General features: G+C 51.7%; 2 protein-coding genes across 5 annotated transcripts in view; both read left to right on the top strand.

Annotated features, from left to right (window-relative positions):
• GALNS (galactosamine (N-acetyl)-6-sulfatase) overlaps positions 1-17,714 on the top strand; it is a 53,187-nt gene extending 35,473 nt beyond the window's left edge. For 2 of the 4 annotated variants that reach the window (XM_071567487.1, XM_071567490.1), the window contains 3 exons: positions 4,941-5,058; positions 8,327-13,120; positions 17,630-17,714. In XM_071567487.1, coding sequence (XP_071423588.1) covers positions 4,941-5,058; positions 8,327-8,413 — 205 coding nt within the window. In that variant the 3' untranslated portion in view covers positions 8,414-13,120; positions 17,630-17,714. The remainder of the gene's footprint in view (positions 1-4,940; positions 5,059-8,326; positions 13,121-17,629) is intronic. The other 2 variants (XM_071567489.1, XM_071567488.1) reach the window with 2 other exon arrangements.
• APRT (adenine phosphoribosyltransferase) lies at positions 17,036-21,216 on the top strand. Its single transcript, XM_071567493.1, has 5 exons — positions 17,036-17,146; positions 17,630-17,733; positions 18,829-18,962; positions 19,776-19,854; positions 20,106-21,216. Exons 1-5 carry the CDS (start codon positions 17,067-17,069, stop codon positions 20,246-20,248), a joined length of 540 nt encoding a protein of 179 aa, XP_071423594.1. The 5' UTR covers positions 17,036-17,066; the 3' UTR covers positions 20,249-21,216.
• Positions 21,217-22,696: the final 1,480 nt, after the last annotated feature.

Raw genomic sequence — 22,696 nt, 5'->3', positions numbered from 1 at the left:
CTCCGGGGACTTCCCAGAGGTAAAGTGTCAATTAGTGTAATGACCCTGGACTTTGTCCACTCTGTTCCCTCCTTCTGAGCGTGGAATAATTTCATGGACGCTGGGGGATCTCTTTTAGCAAACTCCTCACAACACCACCTGCTCACCCTCTCATTCTTCCAGTGCTATTCCCAGCTCTCCTTCGGCAGGATTGTTGGAGTGGAATACAAAATGCAGCACGCCCTGGAGGCACCCAGGTCTGCATCTCCACAGACAGTGATGCCCAAACACCTGGATAGATAATACCCTCTTTTCTTTGGAACAGGGACTGTACCAAACCCTGCCTTGCAGCCCAGTCCTGCATATGAATTCCAGGAAAGGATGGGACTCCAGGTAGGACTGGTTCCCAGCTCCCTTAACAACTCAGACTGATTACCATGAGGTAATTATCCCCATTTTACATGCAAATTCCAGGCACTCTTGCAGATTTTGTCTCAAAATGCACTTGTTTAGGGCTGGAGGCAGTTTTAACCCCTGTGCAGTCAGTAAATACTTCACAAATCCAGGGATGTGGGATCTTGGTCACTCAACAGGAATGTCTGAGAAAAAACTGAGTTCATCAGAGCCAGGAATAGGGATCTCCATGGAGCCAAGGCAGGAAAAAAATCCTCATGGCCAAGACAGGAAAACCAACCCCATGGATTGAGGATCTTCACAGAGGCAAGAAAAGAAAAACAATCCCCATGGAATGGGAATCTCCATGGGGCCAAGGCAGGAAAACCAGCCCCTGTGGAATGGGGATCTCCGGAAAACCAACCCCTGTGGAATGGGGATCTCCATGGGATCAGAACAGGAAAACCAACCCCTGTGGAATGGGGATCTCCATGGGATCAGGCAGGAAAATCAGCCCCTGTGGAATGGGGATCTCCATGGGATCAGAACAGGAAAACCAACCCCTGTGGAATGGGGATCTCCATGGGATCAGGCAGGAAAACCAACCCCTGTGGAGTGGGGATCTCCATGGGATCAGGCAGGAAAACCAACCCCCAGGGCACCACATCTCGGTGGGTGACTCCAGCTTCAGGTGAACTGGTGCCATCCCTCAGGCATTACACTCCCCAGGCTCACAGGGAGACTTCACACACCCCTGGAAGAGGAAGAGAGTCCCCATGTCCATGGAGGCACCTGAAGATGATCAGTGATGATCTCCCAGAGTTGAGTGGCTCGGGGTCGTCACTGTCCTGTGTGGCACCACAAGGAAGACACCCACAATCAGGTCTGGTTTAAACTGGTGTCAGCAGCTTGAGCCAGCTTAAGAATGTGTTAAGCCCTACTGAGCCAAGGTTTATAGGCTGGGATATGACTTGGAGCATAATCTATCCCTGTTCTTTAGCTTGAACCAGCTTTGTCCTCATGTGAGAACTGCAGGTCCTTTACAGGGGCCGAGCTGTTTCCCTCGTGCTGTTGTGGGATTTGTTCAGCCCGTGCTAACCACTGAAATAATCTAAAAGTGTGAAAGCTGAAGGGGAGAGCAGTTCAAAGAACACCAGGAGCTGAGGTTAGACCAAGATTTCCTGTCACTACTGAGCCAGCTGGAAAACAGGAGTGTCCTGAACACGGGAATTAAAGCGAGAAGGTGAGATTAAGGGAGGAGATTCTGCCCCTCTGGTGCACTCAGATGAGACCTCACCTGGAGTGCTCTGGGATCCCCAGCATGGGAAGGACATGGACCTGTTGAAGTGAATCCAAAGGAGGCCACCAAGATATTCCAAGGGCTGGAGCCCTTCTGCTGTGAGACAGGCTGAGAGCTGGGGGTGTTCACCTGGAGAAGAGAAGGCTCTGGGGAGACCTGAGAGCCCCTTCCAGTGCCTAAAGGTGCTCCAGGAGAGCTGGAGAGGGACTTGGGACAAGGCATGGAGGGACAGGATAAGGGGAATGGCTTCCCATGGCCAGAGGGCAGGGATAGGTGGGATACTGGGAAGGAATTCTCCCTGGGAGGGTGGTGAAGCTCTGGCCCAGAGAAGCTGTGACTGCCCCATCCTTGAAAGTGTCCAAGACCAGGTTGGACAGGGCTTGAAGCAACCTGGGCTGGTGGAAGATGTCCCTGCCATGGCAGGGGGTGGGACTGCATGAACTTTAAGGTCCTTCAACCCAAACTATTTCATGATTTAAATGACTCAAGCTGACATTATTATTCTGTGGCATTCCCATGTCTGAGGTTGTAGATGAGCATCAATGCTGTGGATAAATATAGGAGTTAATATTACAGCAAAAAAGACTTTTTTTCATTGCAACAAGACTGGCATATTTGGAGCAAAAAGCAGCAGTCGTGACAGCACATTGTTTCTCTTCCCTCCAGAGCACAGCTGTGTTTTCCACTGCTCTGTCCACATTATGGCTAATTTGGAATCCTTCATCTGAAAAGCCATTTCCATGCATGAAATTGAGCACTTCAATATTTGCAAAGATGCTGTGCAGCTTAATTAGTTACTAGCAACATTTTATCTTACAGGTCCACTTTGAAAGGAAAATCTTAAATGCTGGAGAGATGACACAAGGATGTGACAGAAATAAACAGGAGTTACAGGAGCAGCAGGAGGAGGATTAAATGATTTGATATCTAGGATATTGAAGTCTAACAATTGATTAGAATATGTATTAATTCATATTAATCCTTAATATGAGGATCTTAAAAAAGTGGGATTATCTCTGGTTTGGAAGAGCTTTCAAATCCTGGTGCTGTAGGTGTGTTGGAATCCTAAAACACTGAGACACTCGTGTCTCCCAAACTGATTCCAGCTCCAATTCCATCACTGCTGTGTGTAGGCTGTACAGTATTTCTGGCTCCCTTATTTCATCCCATCTCCAGCTCAGATTCCATTGCATCCCAGATATTTGTCTGGTTTTAGGCAGCCTGCTCAGAGTGTTTGTCTCCAGCCCTCCCTGTCCACGTGCAGGCTCTCCCCTGTTCCCTGTCCTCTGTGTGTCAGCCCAGCTTAGCTTTAAACCCTCTCTGCCTCCTCTAGAAATGTGCTTTGATTTTTTTTTTTTGCTGCTGGGCTGGCAATCCTGCACATTTGGAATTCAACCAGAAGGCTTCCAGATAAAATCACACCAGGCTGAAAGGCCACTGTGCCGTGGGGATGCAGCACTGGGGTTGCTGCCCTGAGTGTCCTCGTCAGGGTGTGAGTCAGAGATGGGCTCTGGCAGCTCCCCAGTTTCTTTGGAGCAGTGCAGGAGGAACCTGGGAGAGCTCAGCTGGGATGTGTGGGGAGAGGAGCGAGGAAATTCAGTTTATAAGAGCATGTAGTGACAGGAAAGGGGGGAATGGCTTCACACTGACAGATTAAGATTGGATATTGGGAAGAAATCCTTCCCTGGGAGGGTGGGCAGGCCCTGGCACAGGGTGGGCAGAGAAGCTGTGGCTGCCCCATCCCTGCAAGTGTCCAAGGCTGAGTTGGAGAGGGCTTGGAGCAACCTGGGCTGGTGAAAGGTATTCCTGTGCATGGCAGAGAATGGAACAATGTGTGTTTTAACATCCCTTCCAACCCAGACCATTCCATGATTCTGTGAAATTCGGGAGCTTCTCAAGGATGCTCTGAATTTCCATGTGGTCCATCAGCTCCACCAGGTCAGGGCCAGCTGGGTGTGAGAGCCACAGTTTGCTCAAGCTTTTCATTTCCCATTCCCTTCCGGTGGTTCTCTATCAGCAGAGCTCAGGCCCATCCCCACAATCAGCTCTCTCTGGATCTCTGCCGAGCTGGGATATTTATAGGCCTTACTGGAAACTGTTGGCACAGCGCTGGGCTTCGAAATGTGATTGTTTTGCAAAGAAGGAAATTAGCTGGAGTGTGGGGCTGGTGGCCAGCTTGGACTGTGAGCAGAGGGAGCCCGAGGTCAGGGCATTGTTTCTTTTATCTTCAGAAGCAATTTGCCGCTCTCTGTGTTTTCTTTAAGTGACTCTTAATGTGATGGACAAAGTGAGATCATTGAGTAGGAATCCTCCATTTTAGAAATACTTGAGGTATTAGTGGAGTACACTCTGAGCACTTAAACAAGTACCTACTGGAGTAGTCGGGTGGATAAAAATCTGGTAATTTATAACCATGTTTGAGGACTGACAGCTGGGTCTCAGCTTGGAATAATAAAGCTGTAATGGAAGAATGTAGATGGGCAGAACCTCAGGATGTTGTGAAATGAAGGAGGTATTCTTGTCTTGGACAAGTCCTTTCTATTCTTCTTCTCCATCTTCCTGTTTGCATGATTTTAGCTCATTTCCTTGGTGATTGTGGAGTTTAACTGGTCAAGGGTTGTGTTTGAAACCCTTGGCTTGAGAACACTCTTGTAAAACAAAATATTGACATTCCCCTTTTTGCCTACAATAAACTCCTCCAAGTGAGGCAGGTGTTACAGGAAAGCTCTTGGAGGAGCAGGAGATGAATGTGTGGAGAGCAGGGTGACCTCAGGTGTGACACGCTGGAAGGGTTACCTTGCCAGACTTCTATCCAACCTGTCTGCCCAGGTGTTTGTGCTGTGTCTGGGAAGTCTCCTGTGATAATCATTTCAGGGACAGCTCGAGGACAACCCCAGAAATGCCCTTCTTTGTATCTGCCACCTTTGCATTCCCCTCAGGACTCAACAGGAGCTCGCAGCATTCCGAGGAGGAAACGAAGCATTTGGGGCCACTGTGACCAGCAGGTTGGAAAGCTGAGATGGTCTGCCAGGAGCCAGGTGCATTTCTGGGCAGGACCAGCCACCTGCCATCCTTGTGGCCCCAAGCAGAGCACCTGCACTCTGCCAGCTCAGGGGTTTCACTCCCCTGCAGACCTGTGGGCAGTTGACAGCATGTTTACATACCCTTCTCCCTCCTTCTGGCCCAGGAAAAGTCTTCTGGCCCAGCTTGGTGATGTGGCCACTGAAATGATGCCCCACCAACAGGATCTGTGTTTTTCCCGTTCCAGCTTTGCCAGCGAGGAATACCAGCGGGCCATGGAGCGGATAGCTGGCGTTGTCCAGCAGCACAAAGACACCCTGGTGCCAGGGGAGCCACAGCTGAACGTGTGTGACAAGGCTGCCATGGTGAGTGGGGAAAGCAGAAACACAGGGGAGAATCTCTGCCTTGAAAGGTTTTGTAAAGGCTTCACAAAGTGTCTCTGAATGCTGGGAAGGGGCTGAGAAGGGATGCTCACTGACCTGATTGTGGCTTCCCTCCAGAGAGGCAGGGCAGGACCCACAGCTGTAGATGCTCCTTTTCCTTCCTAATTCCCTTGTGCAAATCGGAAAAGTCACAGAATCATCAAGTCACAGAGTGGTTTGGGTTGGAACGGACCTCAAAGGTCATCTTGTTGCTTCCCCTGCCATGGGCAGGGACACCTCCCACCAGCCCAGGGTGCTCCAAGCCCTGTCCAGCCTGGCCTTGGACACTTCCAGGGATGGGGCAGCCACAGCTTCTCTGGGCACCCTGTGCCAGGGCCTGCCCACCCTCCCAGGGAAGGATTTCTTCCCAATATCCCATCTAATCCTGCCCTCTTTGTTTTGAGTTCTCTGTGTCTGAGTGGTGGCACTGGGACAGTGTCTCTCATTCAGTGATGTATCTTTGGTCCTGCTCAGCCTCCTCCAATTCCACACATGCCTGACTTTTCCAAGGTCTTTATGGCTTGAGAAGTGACAAAACATGTTCAATTCTGTTTTCTGTTTCAAGTCTCATGTTGAAAAGTTACAGTTTGGCTTCCCTGTCAAACACTGCTTGGTTTGTTGAGAACCTGGGAAAGCAACTGGATAGTCTGGAGGAGGTGAAGTTGTCAGATGAGAGGCTGTGTAGTCTGAGGCAATGTGTCTGTGGGCTGGCACAAAATAGTAACAGCAAAGTCCTTCTGATGCTGGAGTATCTTCTGAAACAGCCAGAACCTGCTGCTTGGAGTCTGTCACTAGAAAGGAACAAAATGTGGAGCTGTGTCCCCTCACTGACAGGCAAAGATCTTCCTTAGCCTTGTCCCATCTTTTTATTTTTGGATGTGAAATAGGAAAAAGATTTGAAGCCCCATTGTGTCTGTGGTGTTTTCTTTCCTTATTCAACATTTCCCTTAATAAACACTGTTCTGTGCTCCCCTGGGACCTTTTGGGATCAGGCACTGTCCCCAGGGCCTGGCAAAAGCTTTTCTTCTGTGCTGTCTCCAAAACTAGTTCAGAAATTTTAGGCCATCTGAGGCAGAAAGTGGGCTGGGAAGGATCCCAATCCCAGGAGAAACATTCAAATCCCAACAGGAAACATGAGGAGTTTTCTCATCTATGTACACTCCTTACAGGCTGATTGCATGGTCACTAAACTAAAATATCAGGCACCAAATTGGTGCCTTGTGAGAACAGAATGAAGAAAACCAAATCTTTTTGGGGTAATTGGTAGATTGGGCCCAAAGTCTGTGTTTGGGAGATAAATATCATTGACTCACACAGTCTAATTTACTATCTCCTAAATCCTGTCACCTATTTCTTTGATATGGGTGTTTAATGTCCTTTCTGGGACGGAGGAGAATTGTCTTTACTTACACATAAGCAAAGTGTGTGGAAGTGTTTAAGGCCATGAAGTGCCAGGACAAGGGAAATTGCTTCCCACTCCCAGAGGGCAGGGTTAGATGGGATATTGGGAAGGAATTCTTGGCTGTGAGGTTGGTGAGGCCCTGGCACGGATTGCCCAGAGAAGCTGTGGCTGCCTCATCCCTGGGAGTGTCCCAGGCAGGCTGGATGGGGCTTGGAGCAACCTGGGACAGTGGGAGGTGTCCTTGCCCATGACAGGGGGTGGAACTGGATGAACTTTAAAGTCCTTCCAACCCAAACCGTTCCCTGATTCCATGACAGCAGCAGCACCATCTTGCAGCTCCTGCAGTCATGGGGTTGATGGAAGCTCAGCAGCCTCAGCCCTCCAGAGCCAGGAGGTGTTTGCTGGCCCATCTGTGTGTGTCCCACCAGCAGTGCCCACAGAGCTCCCCCAGAGCCAGCTCTGCTGTGTTTCCCCCCTGTGGAAGTGCAGGAGAAGCTGTTCCCTGCCTGGAGCTGTGCTGGCCTGACTTGGAGCACACATGGTGTCCCCAGGGCTCCCTGCACAGCTCCAGGAAAGCCTTGGACTGTGAGCCTGAAGCACACACCACTTATTGTTTGGTTTTTTCAAAAGAACAAACATTTCATTTCTTCCTTTGGCTCTGAATTCCTTCTACAGAGTGGTCTGAAATTTCCAGCCGTGCTTGTGCATTTTAAAATGGAGAAACAGATTTAGAAACCAGCATTAATTGTTCTTAAAGCCTCTGGAGCCCTTGGTGCAGAGGTGTCTCCTCCAAAGCTCCCCCTGTGTCTGCTCCTCTGCAGGGATAGCTGGTGTCTCACTGCCATCTGTTGTCAGTTCCATGGAATAAAATCCTGCATTTTTTTCCTGGGTTTAAGCTGTTCATTTCCTTCATAAGAATTTCCTTCCAAGAAAACATAAATATTTGAAGGATAAAAGTAAGCAAAATGAAAGGCAGGGGGTGAGAGCTGAACTGGCCTGTGATATAGACAGACCTGAGAGAGGGAGGGACAGAGAATGAACACAAAAGATTTCTGGAGGCAGAATGGGAATAACAACCTGCCATTCATGTGACCACAACCCCAAATTTTACATGGCAAAACCCCAGTGGAATTTAAAGAGTTCATTTACCCAAATTCCTTCCTCCACTGATCCCTTAGGAAGCTGAGGTTTGCAGTGGGTCTCCTTGCTGGTGTCCTTCCTCTGTTGTGCACAGGCAGGTAGTTCAAGAGACATGGAACAAGGGAGACAAATAGTTTTGTTTGGAAGAGGCATCCCAGGAATGCCTCCTGCTCCATCTGCTCATGGATTCATCCATCAAAATGCTCATTAAAATACCAGCATTCTTATCTCTCTCACACCCTTGGCCTTCTGCTGTTTTTGCTTCCACAACAAAGTGCCTGGATGTCCTAGTGCTAAGGATGGGAACTCCTCTGGATCCCAGGAAAATTGGGGGTGTCACCAAAACCTCATGGTCTGGTTACTGCAGGAGAGAGGGGAGGGTCACAGAGTCCCAGCAAACTGGACTGGGAGAGACCAGCAGAGATCCCAAAAGAGGGAATTCATTTACTGCAGAAGGATTTGTAGCCTTTCCTAAAGCTTTTATTTGACTGGTGTTTGGAGTGGGGAATTTTATGAGCTCAGAGGCATCAGCTGCAAGAGCAGTTTCATTTTTCAAGCAGGACATAAAAGTGTCTCTGTGTGAGGATCAAAACGGGCTGGATGGGATTAGGGTTTAGCAGATACTTGGTGTGAATCATCTTTCTGTCTGGTTTTGTTTGTCTTTAACAGAATTGGTCCCCTCCAGGCTGTGAGAAGCTTGGGAAGTGCCTGAAAGTGCCTGAGTCTGATCCTAGGAAATGCTCTTGGCCTCACTGATCTCTGCATCCCTCCAGAGCTGCACAGAGAGCCCAGAGCAGCTGGACATCCAGTTTCCAACGTGTGCCTGCTCATGTTGGCTCTCCTGTTTACACAGGAAGGGTGTGATGTGTGTGTGAAATCATCACTTGCTCTTCCAAAAGGGCCAGTGTTTATATTCCTCCTGCTCAGGGTCCAGGCTCCACTCCTCTCTTCTTCTGGTTGTTTCCCTAAATGGTAACTTCAGCAAGGACTGTTTCAGCTGTAGAAGCTCTCTGCACAGCCACAACTCTGCCATCACCTCCAAAATGCCATGGATTCCTCTTGCTCCTTCCACCCAACCTGCTCTCCCAAATCTTTGCCCACTGGGATGCCCCAACAGCAGCCGTGGGGACGGGGCAGGAAACTCGGAGCTGCCGGAAAGCCCTGCCCAAAGTGCCCATATTTTCTGTGCCTGTAACTTGTTGTTTTAACATTTAATTTCCCTTGTGAACTCTGGACATCAGGTTGTTTTTCCTGTCTTCCCAAGTTTGGGAGTTCTGGGTGCAGCTGCCAGGTGCAAACAAGGGCTCCCTCCTGTTCCCAGCTAAAGGGTTGGATCTGGGGAGAATGCCCTGACTTACTTCCATCTGTAGTTGCAAACATTCCCGAGGTTACAGTACAAGGAAATTTGAGGATAGTGTTCAGACAAGTATTGGTTTAGGGTTACAGCAGCATTCCAGTGCCTAAAGGGGCTCCAAGAGAGCTGGAGAGGGACTTGGGACAAGGGCCTGGAGGGACAGGACAAGGGAATGCCAGAGGGCAGGGTTAGATGGGATATTGGGAAGAAATCCTTCCCTGGGAGGGTGGGCAGGCCCTGGCACAGGTGCCCAGAGAAGCTGTGGCTGCCCCATCCCTGCAAGTGTCCAAGGCCAGGTTGGACAGGGCTTGGAGCAACCTGGGCTGGTGGGAGGTGTCCCTGCCCATGGCAGGGTGTGGGAATGGATGGGCTTTAAGTTCCCTTCCAACACAAACCATTCCATGATTCTGTGATGCTATTGCCTGATTGTTGGTGTGCAGGACATGGATGGAGAGCTGGGGGTCAGGTGTTCATTTCAGGGGTTTTCCTGATTTCCAAAAATCCAGGTCTAAAGCTGGTTTAAGTGACACTCATCTCGTTACCCAGGCCCAGCCAAGTGCAGGCTCAGGAGTGCCCATTTACAGCAGATGTTAACTCTTGACCCTGTTTCCAGTGCACGCTCTCCGAGGAATTCTCCTTGTGCAAACTTTCCACAGCCTGGGTGTAGCTCTTCTTTAAACAGAGCTCGTGGTGAACACAATTCCATGGTGCAGATTCCTCATCTGCCCTGGGGCCTGTTCCACACCCTCCCCTGCCACTAATAAATGTGTCTTGAGCAAAGCCACGGTACTCTGGGCCTTCAGGGGAGTAGCTGGGAGGAACCCCAAGCATGTTCAGATTGAAAGAGGGGAAATTTAGGTCAGATTTACGGAAGGAATCCTTCCCTGTGAGGGTGGGGAGGCCCTGGCACAGGTGCCCAGAGAAGCTCTGACTGCCCCATCCCTGGAAGTGTCCAAGGCCAGGCTGGACAGGGCTTGGAGCACTCTGGGCTGGTGGAAGGTGTCCCTGCCCATGGCAGGGGGTGGCACTGGATGAGTTTGAAGGTCCCTTCCCACCCAAACCATTCTGGGGTTATATTTGCAGCACCAGCAGCTCCCCCTCCATGCTTGCAGTGTTCCCACAGTGCACATGCCCTCTCTGTGTGGTGGGTGCTCTGGACTTGGAGACAGCTCGAATTCCTTCCCAAGCAAAGCTTGGGGCTGCTTGAGAGCTGTGCCTGTGACAGCTGCTGTGCTCCTGCCTGCTCCAGGCTTTCAGCTGCCAGTTCTTACCCTCCCTGTAATCCCAAACACTCCCATTCTCCCCGTTCCCATGGTTTGTGCTACCTGTAATCCCCTCCACAGTAATTCCTAGTGTACATCTCCTGAAGCTGGATAATCCTGTAAGATTGGAATAAGAACAGCACTTGAGTCAGCTCTTACTGTTCCACACCTCAGAAATCCCAGCATTTTATCTGCCAACACAGCCTGTGCATCTGCAAGTGGCAATTGTTTATAGTCCACATTCTTTGCTGCCTTATGATGTTCCTAATTGTCCTTCAAGTATATCATGGCATTTCCAGCTCATCCATAACATTCCTCCTTGTTTTGACATAGCCTGGATAGCTCAAGGCTTGGGAGATCTGACCCACCAGTTCCTCAGTGGTGCAGTGAGAGGGACTGGGAGCACTTGTGGGTCTGTCAGCACAGGATAAAACCAGTAACTCCCATTTGCTGGCTCTGGTCCGCCTCTCCTTTAGTGCTTCTTCAAGTCCAGGGAAGGGAATGGAACTGGGGAAGGGGCTTGGAGCAGCAGGAGGGACTGAGGGAGCTTGGGGGGGCTCAGCTGGAGAAAAGGAGGCTCAGGGTGGACCTTCTGGCTCTGCAATCCCTGCCAGGAGGGGGGAGCTGGGGGAGAATCGGGCTCTGCTCCAGGGAACAGGGACAGGAACAGAGGGAATGGCCTCAAGCTGTGCCAGGGGAGGGTGAGGTTGTATATTAAGGAAGTTTTTTCATGGAAAGGGTTTTAATGCATTGGAACAGACTGCCAGGGCAGTGGTGGAATCACCATCCCTGGAAGTGTTGAATAAATGTGAGGATATGGCACTTGAGGACACAGTGGTGGAGAACATGGTGCTGGTGCCAGGCTGATGGTTGGACTTGATGATCTTAAAGGTCTTTTCCAGCCTTACCAAGGCTATGATTTCACAATACAGTCACCCAGAATTGCCAGAGCCCTGCAGTTCACTGTAAAGATCCCACCAGAGGAGGGAGCCCATCGCTGCAACTCCCTGGAAATCCTCTCAGCCCTCAAGTAGTTGTGAGGTAACAACCCTGTGTGGGTTTTTGTGCTGTTCACATCACGGGATCAGAGCTGAGCACTCGCCTGGACATGTTCCTCAGTCCTCAGCACTTGAGAACACACACTGTGGGTTTCTGGGTGCCTCCTGCCCCTGTCCCCTGCCTGCTGCTTCCTCCTTTTCTCTTTCACAGCTCTCAGTTTTGAAGGTCCTGCTTTTCCTCTGGAACTTGCTTGGACAAGCCACGCTGCTCTCAGCAGCCACGGTGTTTGTCCTCTCCCCCAGCACTCCAAGTCCTCATTCCTCACTGAAAGTCTCTCAGGACACAGACACGGGAGGTAAACTTTGCACTAGAAAACAAGTAAGTGAATTCACTCAGTGTCTGTTTATAGTAAATGGACACGAAGCAGATAATAAATAATCAAAGCTTAATGTGACAAAGCTTCTGCTTTAAATAAGAATAGTAGTGTTACAGCTGGATGTTTGGAGGAATTTTAAATCAATGCCTGTCCTAAAGTTGTACCGATTTAAAAGTTGTGAGATGAAGAGCTAATGAAAGAAAATAAACTAATTCATCACAAATGCATTCTATGACTTCCCCTGTAAACAAGGGGAATATCACCTTGCTGTGGGACAGTCCCAGAGATCATGGGACTGACTTGGGGTAAAAATAACTTGGTTTGTTTTCCCAGTATTATTTTTACCTTGGATCAATTTCCCAGCCCACAGAGCTGCCCAGGAGCAGTTCAGAGGCTGGAGGGGCACCAGGACCAGCACAGGGAGGAGTGTGGTGCCTGCAGCCCCCAGTACCCACCTGGGAACACAAAGTGGCCACATGTGCCCATAATAATGACCCTGAGCCTCTGCTCTGAAGCTTCCCAGTTTGGACACTGCCCATCCTGGGCCAGGAGTGGGTCTGGTGGGCTTTACAGCCCAGTCAGGGACCTGCAGCAGCCAAACTGGTCTGTTGGTGGCTTCTTTGCTCAAGCTGCAAGACACAAATGCTGAAGGAATGATGATGTTTAATGCTGTGATGTTCCTTTCTTTATATTTATTATGCTCAATGCTAAAAGCTGAATATCTACTTGGGCTAAGAGTCCAAGGAATCTCTTTCTTGCCTTTAATTTCCAATTAGCTGAGCCTCTCGAGCCCCTGAGGCTGCGTTATCATCCGACCCTCCGTGCGGAGCAGCTTCCGAAATGGATGGAACTAATAATCGTGGAAAAACTCCGGCTGCATTTACAGCCTCTGCCTGCAAAAGTGGAGCCTGGATTCAAAGCCTGCAGCGACAAATGGATTATTTCGGTGGCAAATTGGTCTCCAGGGAGCGACAATTTGGGGAGCAGAGCGCTGGAACTGGGAAGCAGCAGATCAATTCCGAACACTTGGAGCCAAGGTTAATGCCCTGCAAACTACTGAGAGCAGCAATGAAGGAGAGCAGGTCAAATGGGAAGCTCAGGAATATGGTGTGAAAAGGGAAAATGGGGAAGGCTGGAACAAGGAGAGTGAGCGAGACCCATGGATTTGTTAATAAAACCTGGGGGCTGAGCCTCTGGGCCAGGGTGACAGTGGGATTTGACTAAAAGAACTGGAAATAGTGTCTCTTGGAAGGAGGTGTTTGGACTTGGGACAGTGTGGAAGTTGGCAGTTCTCACACCTGCCACATTGAGCCCTTCCTGAACATCATGGGCAGCTCCCAAAAATTCCTGGTTTCACATAAAGAGGACGAGACAAGGATCTCCTGAAGGTTGAAGAACACTTTTGTTTTCCCACTCTTATTTGAAATAACCACACAAAATAATTCCAGCAGCTGAACAAAGGCCTTTGAAAGGTGAGAATTAAATGGAGTTTGGGGGGTGGCAAGTTTGGGGGGTGCTGGGTGGTGGGGGTTTGCCTGCAGAGTTTCCAACAGCCTCCTGAGCACACCCAGCTGAGAAATCCCCCCCTTCCCAGGGATCCTGTTCTTGTCCTCAGCACTGGGAAACTTTACAAACTAAACACATTTTTACTTTCTTAAGGGTTACTTTGCTTGTTCAGCCTCCAAATATCTGCCTTGCAGTTAAATGGCTTGTTTTCCATTTCCCCTGAGGGTTATAATACTTGGAAATTAACTTTTCCTTTTGTTTTCTGATAGTATTGGATGGTTTTGTATGTTATCAGAAGGCAACACTGTGGTGCCCCTTGAATGAAACTGTCAGGTTTTAAGAACAGCTGTAAGGGAAGGACTGAAATCCCATTTTAGGTTCTTTTTTCCCTTTGGAAAATGGCTATTTTAAAACCCCAGGCTCCATTTGCCTGTTTTCTTTATATCCTCTTCCACCGTTTAAAGTTTTGTCATTGCTCGAAGTCTAGTTGGGATTATATAAATCCTAAATAAAGGTGGATCTGTAGCCAAAAGCTTGTGGCCTTTTAGGAGGGAGAAAAACCTCTGCCTTGCAGCTTCTGGAGAGGCAATCTGGCAGCATTCTGTGCCTTTGTCCCTCTTGGAGTCACTTAACACCCTTCTGGGTGATAGGAGCTTGGGAGCACAATTCCCAGCTGAAAGGGAGGGCAGATAAAAGCCGGCGGCAGGAATGTGTGCCAAATCCATTAGTTCTGGAGCAGACACGAAATCCAGGCTGGCCAGAGGAGAGGGGGAGTTTTGTGCCTTCTCCAAGGGCCTGATCCAACCTGCTGCAGAGGGCAGGAGGTGCTGGCTTGGGCTCTGGGGGAGGCAGAGCTGCACCCACAATTTCTGCTCTTTTAGGGGTGACAAAATCAGCTCTGATACTTCTATCCCAAACCCAGGGATCTGGCTGAGGAGTTGCATTCTTCTGCTGTTGAAATAAGAGAGTTCAAATTTGTGGGTTTTTTTTAAAAAATGGGTTTAAAGTGCATTTCCTCAGCTGAGACTGAAGTGAAACGTTCCAGCAGATTTGCAAGGAAATTTTACTTCTTGTTTCCCCTGGTGCAAGGGGTATGTTGAAATTTGGGGCATTTTGTTCCACTTCATACTGAAGTTTTATGATCCTGAATGGAACAGAAACTTCCAGACTTGGCTCAGCTCTTCTAATTGCCTGGTGAAGCTGATTAGAGGTAGTTCCCAAGCTTTTATATTCCCAGCTTCTGTGTTCCCTGGCTAATAACATCACTCCTGCCAGGATCTCAAAGCACTTTTAAATCACTGGTGGCCTCTGTGTCCAAAAAAGAGGCAAACCCAGTATTTCCCTACTACAGTATCCTGGTGGGGCCCAGATCCCAGGTGGTGATTCCTCTGCCAGGCACAGATCAGCCCTGGACCTCTCGAGCCACAGCCGGATGTCGAGTCATCTCCAGAGTGATATTCCAGAGCCCTTTGACATCACATTTGGAAAGGGGTCCTAGGAAAGTTCTTTGCAGATGGAAATTGCAGTAGGAGTCAGCACTGTTGTTTGAAAGGTTGGACAATGACAGGGAAAACTGATTTCCTTGGGATGTTACAATCCGGACTGTGCCGGTAGGTGCAGGTCGGATCCTTTGGAATGGAGGGTAAAAGAGGAGAAGTTCTGACAGAGATCTCAGCAATGTTGTTTTTTAAACATGTGGCATGATTTCGGGCAGCTGAGTCCCTGGGAGTCTGATTTGGTGTAACTTTTATGCCCTTCCTGCCAGAACTGAGGGTGACAGAGGGGAAGGAGAGATCCCCTGGCTGTGGGATGTGGTGGGAGCACTCAGCAGCTCATCTGGTGAAAGCTGCTGGTTTGCTGGAGATTGGTTGGGATGAGGGGCCTGGGAACCTTCAGTCAGCCTCAAGGAAAATGTGGTGGAGTCTCCTGCTGGTAATGGGGGTCACAAATTAGACACAGACCCCCCAGTTAGTTCCTCCAGTGGTGAGAGGAAAAGCAGGGCTGCCTGGCAGGTTGCAAAAGAGTCCTCTTCCCAGGAAATAAGCTCCTACTTATTTCCACAAGTAGGCAGATAAATTCCATCATTCCATCTGCCAAGAAGAAGAGGAGTAGCTGGAATTGTCCCATGGCTGGTAAGGTCCCAAGAGAAACCTGTTGAGTGCATCCCAGGGAGTGAGTGAGGGTGTTCCAGAGCCCCTGTTCCATTGGAGGGCTGTGTTTGCTTCCTCTGTGTTTGCTTCACTGGAACAGCTGCCTGAGAGGATTTTTCTGGTGCCAAAGAGATAATCTGAGTCCAGGGAAAATCTTACTCTGTGAGGGAATTGTTGTGAAGGGAGCACGGACTGTCTCTGGCAGCAGAGATCTTAACAGGAGTTGGGATTGTTCAGCCTGAGGAAGAGAAGGGCCCAGGGAGACCTCAGAGCCCCTTCCAGTGCCTAAAGGGCTCCAGGAGAGCTGGAGAGGGACTGGGGACAAGGCATGGGGGGACAGCATAAGGGGGAATGGCTTCCCACTGCCAGGGGTCAGGGTTAGATGGGATATTGGGAAGGAATCCTTCCCTGTGAGGGTGGGCACACCCTGGCACAGGTTGCCCAGAGAAGCTGTGGCTGCCCCATCCCTGGAAGTGTCCCAGGCCAGGTTGGACAGGGCTTGGAGCACCCTGGGCTGGTGGGAGGTGTCCCTGCCCATGGCAGGGGGTGTCTGGGGAGTGTGGGGTGAAGGTTTCCCCATCACAGCTCTCAGCAGCAAACACAGCTCAGCCAGGGCTGTTACAGGCTCAAACTGCTGCTGCTTTCTGCAGCGAGCTGTGCCCAGATGGATTTGGACCAGATCCAAGGCATATTTGCTAATGTAAGAGGAGATTTGTCCTCATTCAGTGGATTTTGCATGGCCAAATGGCATCCACCACTGGGAGATGGGAGATAGGAGCTCTGGGATCTCCCTGGCTGCCCCAGCAGTCAGTGACACCAGGAGCTGTTGGTCCAGGACCCAGGGCTGTGTTATCATCCCCGTGGGTGTCATCCCAGCCAACGGTTTTAACAAACACAGAATGCAATTCCCAGAGTTCAGACGAGGTGAGAGGGATGGAAAAGCAGGAAATAGTGAAGTCCTAAGGAGCTTGCTGTCTCTGCAAGGCTGGGCAGGGTGAAGGGGGCTGGAAGTGTAACCCCTTGACATGGGGCTCCTTTCCAAAGCTGGCTGGGCACAAGGCAGAGTCCCAGGGCACAGAGCCCCGGAGAGATACAGCTCCACACACTGCAGGTGCCTGGGCACTCTTCAGAGGGGATCCTGGGGCTCCATCCCCGGGGTACCAGGGCAGCCCATCTGGGAATCAGAGCTCCACTTACAAGGGGTTTGGTGCTCCTGGCATGGGGGTGTTAGAGATCCAAACACTGGGAAGTCAGGGCTCCATATTCCAGGGGTACTGATGCTTCATGTCCTGAGGTACCAGAGCTCCAGGCTCCGGGGCTCGGGGCTCTGGGATGCCAGAGCTCTGAGTACTGGAGGGATTGATGCTCTGCACGCCGGGGTACCAGAGTTCCATGCACGGGGATGGGTGCCAGAGCTTCGTGCACCGGGGAGACTATTCCATGCCCTGGGATACTGGATTTCCACATACTGCGGGGACTGATGCCTTGTGTCCCCAGGGCACCAGAGCTCCTTATCCCGGGATACCGGAGCTCCATGCACCGAGGGGGCTGATGCTCCGTCCCCCGGGGTACTGGAGCACTGGAGGGACGATGCTCCATGTCCCAGGGTACCGGAGCTCCCCGCCCCGGGCTACCCGTGCCTCACCCTCCCGCTGCCCGTGCCCGCCGCTCCGCGGGGCCGCCCCGGGCGGGCGGTGCCGGTGCCGGTGCCGCCCCCGTCCCGCCCGCCGGTGCCGGGGCGGCTGCGCACGGCGGGGCCGCCATGAGCGACGAGCGGCTGCGGCGTGTCCGCGACCGCGTCCGGCCCTTCCCGGACTTCCCGGTGCCCGGCGTGCTGTTCCGGTGCGGGATGGGGATGGGGATGGGGTCAGGGATGGGGATGGGGATGGGGTCGGGGATGGGGATGGGGATAGGGATAGGGATGGGGATGGGGATGGGGATGGGGATGGGGATGGGGATGGGACCAGACCAGGATCGCCACCAGGGTCGGGCATGGGGATGGGGATGGGAATGGGGGCGGGACCGGGGATGGAAATGGAGACCGGGAATGGGATGGGGATGGGACGGGGACCGGGGAATGGAATGGAGATGGGACCAGACCAGGGCCCGGCATGGGAATGGGATTAGGACCGAGGATGGAGCCAGGACTGGGAATGGAACCAGGACAGGGGACGAGAATGGGGCTGGGGATGGAACTGCCGGGGATGGAGCCTGGGACTCGCTGCCGGCTCCTCTCCCCACTGCCCATCCCTGCCCCCGGCAGCACCAGGAGGACCCTTCCCTGAGCTCAGGAGGTCCCTCACTCCCTGTCCCTGCTCATTGCAGTGATATCAGCCCCTTGCTGAAGGATCCTGTGGCGTTCAAGACTTTGATTGATCTTCTGGAGGATCATGTGAGGGCATCCTTCCCCAAAGTCGACTTCATTGCGGGTGAGTGTGGGTTAAACATCCCTGAGGCCAGGGCAGAGCAGCTTATCCCGGGTGGATCTCATGGGGTGACCCATCTGAAAGTCTGGAATCCCATGGCCCTTGGACATGAGAATCACCTGAACATTGGCCTCTCATGTGGTAACACCAGGACAGGTTATACCTTTAAACTCCTCCTGTAATTTCCTGAAATACTGGTTTTGGGTGTTGAAGGTGCTGTCATCTGATGATACTTCAGTGCCAGTTTCATAATTCCTTGCTTCCATTATTAGAAAAGAGGGAATACAGAAAGCCTGCAGTGCCTGTAGGGTCCTGCATGGTCCCTATTGCAGGCAGACCCTGTTCCAGCTTGTTTTCCTTCTCAGGAAGCCTTTCCAGGCCAACACAATCAGCATTTATGGCATTAAGACCGTGTAGCACACCTGGGAAAGTGCTGAGGAAGGCAGAGCTTGGACTGGACAATAGCCCAGGGGTCAAGGAGCACACACCAAACCTGGGTCAGGTGTCTTGTGATAAGTGAGGTCTGTGCCCAGAGGTGCAAAGTCTCTGGTTGTGTGGCCAAACTGATACTGAGGCTCTGCTGAGCTTATCTCTAAGGAAAAGAGCCAGAGTGGAGGCAAATGTGCTGGTGGGGCCCTTTGGGGAGCCCTGGAGCCCCTCATCAGCACATCTGGGCGAACACAGAAGTGTGGTGTGTGTTTTTAGCCCTCAGAAGGGACTGTAAGAGCAGATTGCTTCTAGAAACCCCCTTGAATAGGAGGATAAAATGGAGATACTGTGCAAAGACCCTCCCTCTGTCAAGTGGCTCCAATGAGAGTGACAGGACAAAGGAAAGCCTCAAGTTGCACCAGGGAAGGTTAAGGTTGGATATCAGAGAAAATTTACTCCCTGAAAGGGTGGTCAGGTATTGGGATGGGCTGCCCAGGGCAGCTGTGGAGTCAGAATCCCTGGAAGTGTTCAGCAAACATGTGGATGTCACACTTGGGGACATGGTTAATGGTGGCCTTGGCCGTGCTGGGGGAACAATTGGACTCAATGGTGTCAGAGGCCTTTTCCAGCCCAGACAATTCCATGATTCCTGTGCTCTGCTCCCCCCAGGGCTGGACTCCCGTGGGTTCCTCATTGGGCCCCCTCTGGCCCAGAGGCTGGGGATTGGCTTCGTGCCCATACGGAAGAAGGGGAAACTTCCTGGTCCCACCGAGTCTGTGTCCTACGCCCTGGAATATGGCAAGGTAATGCCTGGGAGGAGCAGGGTGGGCTGGGACAGGGCTGGGGGCATCAGCAGGGGCATGGGCTCATAAAACTAGTCGGGAGGTCCCCAGAGTGGGTTTCTGATGCCATGGACAGTCTGGCCCAACCTTCAGGAATGGTGCTGAGCTGCTCCGTCCCCGAGCCACGAACACGTGGATTGTGCTGTGATTTCTTTGGGGGGGTTGGTGCTGAGACTCGGTGCTAAATTGCTTTTTTTGGCTTGAATTCAGGGGCATGGCCACGGAGAGTGTTTCCCACTCTGCCAGTAAGTGCTCAGTCAGTGCCTTCCCGCATGGCTTCCCACGTCCTGCTCTGTAACCCCGTGGCTGCTCCGAGCCCAGCTTTGAGCCTAATGATGTGCTCCCACCACTCTAACTAACAGCAGCAGAACCCAAAGCCAGGCCTTACCATGAGGACCTTTTGGGCCAACCCCTGCCTGGGACAAGCTCATTGACACAGGACGTGCCGGTTTGGATCTGGCACAGGCAGAGCTCCCCAGTGCATTACAGGGAATTTTCCTCACTGGAAAACTGCTCTGGGATAAAATTCCACAATAACTCACATGATGAATGTTCAGGATCGTGGCGTGCCAGAGGGTTGGCCCAGCAATCCCCTGCCTGCTCTGTGTTTCCATGGCGCTCCCCTGTAGCTGGAATTTGTGTTTTTGGGGATTTCAGGTGCTGAGTGTTTAGGCTGAGGACTTGTCTGTGTTCCACCATGTGTGGAAGCAGCAGCTGATGAAAAGCTTCTCTCTAAGACCAGACTGAAATGAAGCTGCTCTTTCCACTCTGCAGGCTGAACTGGAAATCCAGAGCGACGCTGTGGAACCAGGACAGAAAGTGGTGATTGTGGATGATTTGCTGGCAACTGGAGGTGAGAGGAGCTTGTGTGACCCTGTGCCCACGTATTTTCATAGAATCCTGGAATGGTTTGGGTTGGAAGGCCTTAAAGCCCATCTCCTTCCACCCCCTGCCATGGGCAGGGACACCTTCCACTAGACCAAGTTGCTCCAGCCTGGCCTTGAAAACTTCCAGGGGCATCCACAACTTCTCTGGGCAACCTGTTGGCAGCAGCAGGAGTGGCTGTGGGGCTGGAATGAGGCTGTTTCTGCTCCCCCTCCACAGGTACCATGTGTGCAGCCTGTGAGCTGCTGAAGAGGCTGAAGGCTGAAATCCTGGAGTGCCTGGTGGTCATAGAGTTAAAACTCCTGAAAGGGTCGGAAAAGCTCCATTCCATCCCTTTCTACTCCCTGCTGCAGTATGACTGAGGAGGAGCAGGGAATGCTGGAACAAATCTGGGGCTTTATCCAGTGATTCTGAGTCACAAAGGGGTGGGCAGGGGGGGAACACACATTTTGATCGTGGCCAGATGCTATTCAATCCTAAATCCTATTTATTTCCCAGGCAGTGTGGTGAGTGTAGTGAGCTCTTTTGGAGTTCATCCTTTTGGGATGAACAGCCTGATTGTTTGGGGGAATGGAGACCAGGATGCAGCTTCACTGAATCAATATTTTTTAGGAGACCAAAGTGACAATGCTGCTGTAGAGCAGGAGAGCTCTGGCAGGGCACCAGCATTCCCTGGGGGTGCATTCCCTGGGGGTTGAGCTGTACCTGTCAGCCTCTAAGGAACCTGCTAAAATTTGCCAAAGGAACACAGGAGAAAGGCAGAAAGTGGTTATTTCTCTAAGGGATAAATCCTGTTGTATTTGACCTCAGGGGATGGTGTGGTTGCTCTGTGCTATCACTCACACCAGAGGAAGTTGCTCTTACAGCAAAGTTGTGCTTGTCAAGGGGAATTAAGTGCCTGCTATGTCCTTAAATCAGGATGTTGCTGGTGTAGATGAGCTCAGTCACCCTGTGCTCCTTCCTGGAGACCACAGGCACTCTTGTTCAGCACAAATTCCCCGTTTTCTGCACCATCCCCAACTCTCTGTGCTGCTGATTTCCCTCTGTTGTGGTGTCTTGGGGCATCAGGATGTGGAAAGACCGGTGCTAGTTCAGAACCTGCTCTTGGTGGTAGTTTGGTCAGATAAGGCCACAGGAAACGGGTTCCAGTGGTCTCAGGTGTGTGATGGGATGGGTTTGGAGATGCTCCTCCAGCACACTTGTTTGGTCACAGCTAAAACCCTTGTGCCAAAACCTCCACATGCCTGAAAACACCAGGGACTGTCTCTGTCCCAGCAGGGTCTGGATTTGCGGGTAAAATAAATATTGATTTATTTTTATGTTTTCTAAACTGTCTCAGAGCTGTTTTTTCCAGTAGCTGAGGCTGTTAATGACCCTTTTGAGTGTCTTCCTCCCAATCCAGGTGGTCAGTGGAGCAAGGCTGTGCTGTGAGCTCCCAGTGCTTGGAAGGAATTGTTTTCCAGGGAGTTCAGGTACCTTTTCTTTAGACTTTGCACCAACCTCTGGGTGGAGGGGGGCAGACCAAGCCCCCCTAGCTCAGCCCCCCCTTCCCTATCCACAGTGTGGGGCCACCTCACACCCAGCCCTTAACACTTCTAAGGACTATTCCAGCTATTTTTATCCCCATTTCCTGAAAAGCCACTTCAGTGCTGCTCAGTTTATGCTGAGAACCACCATTCCCTCAGGATTAACCTATCCCAGGGTACTTCCCTCACAGCCTGCCCTCGTGGGGAGCCAAGGGAGGCAGCACCTCACATACTTGGCACAAGGAGAGGGTCCCTGCTGTGGGGGAGAGAAGGGAAAAATCAGTTCCACCCTGAGGAGCCATGGAAAGCAGCTGCGTGCTGGGGAAGCAGCGTCAGCCCTGCCAGTGCCAGCTCTGGCTGTGCACGGGGCCAGGAGGTGACATCAGGGAGCGTGGGGACGGTGCCTTTGGGCTGCCAGAAGCCTCTGATGTCATTTGCTTGGAGAGACAAGGCTGTGCAGGGGTGGCTTCCAGGTGGGTTTTGTCCCAAGGAGCAGAATGGCAGCTCACTGTGAGCTCTCCTGGGGTGCATGAGTGGCTGCCAGGCTGCTGAATTCAGCTTCTCTCCAATTCAGCTCCTCTCCAATCGAGCTCCTGGAACCCAACTCCTCTCCACCAGTGAGGTCCCTGAGCATGGCTCATAGCTCAGCCTGCCCCAGGGCCCCCCAACTTCACACCCAAGAGCCCCCCAGCCTCGCACCCCAGCCCTGCACATCTCTCCCCTTCCTGGGCTGAGCTTAAACCCTCCTCCTCCCTGCAAACTGGGCAACCTCCTGCCCGCAGTGCCTGCCAGCTGGGCTGCATGGGGCAAGCAGGGGCCTAGAGGAGGAGGAGGGAGCAGGAAGTGCTGCAGGATGGATCTCTGATGCTGCCAGACTCTGGTACAGCACTTCAGGTGGGGAATCTGCCCAGGACCAGCATGGGATGAAGTGATGGAGTCACCTTTCCCTGCAAGTCCTTGATGTCTCCTGCTCCAACCAGCCCAGTTTGGCTCGAGAAGCAGCATGAGGTGTGTCTGACGTGGCACTGGGCAGCTCCCACCTCCTCCCCTGCACCCACACTGCCCTGACCCAGGCACTGTGCCAGCCCAGCACCTCTGAGCAATCCTTACCCTCTTTGTCCCTCTTCCCAAGCCACTTCAGCCAAGTGGCCCAGGCTTTCCCCTGGGAAAAAGCCCCCCCTGAACCCACCCAGCCCTGCCTGCTGCTGTCCCTGCAGGAGCTGCTCCCCCGTCCCCATTTACAAAAGCTGCTTTCAGCTCCCTGCAAACCCACGCTCACTTTTT

Source organism: Pithys albifrons, chromosome 12 (genome assembly GCF_047495875.1).
Source record: "Pithys albifrons albifrons isolate INPA30051 chromosome 12, PitAlb_v1, whole genome shotgun sequence".
In the NCBI taxonomy this organism is placed as follows: domain Eukaryota; kingdom Metazoa; phylum Chordata; class Aves; order Passeriformes; family Thamnophilidae; genus Pithys; species Pithys albifrons.
This window is presented reverse-complemented; position numbering and strand designations above follow the sequence as displayed.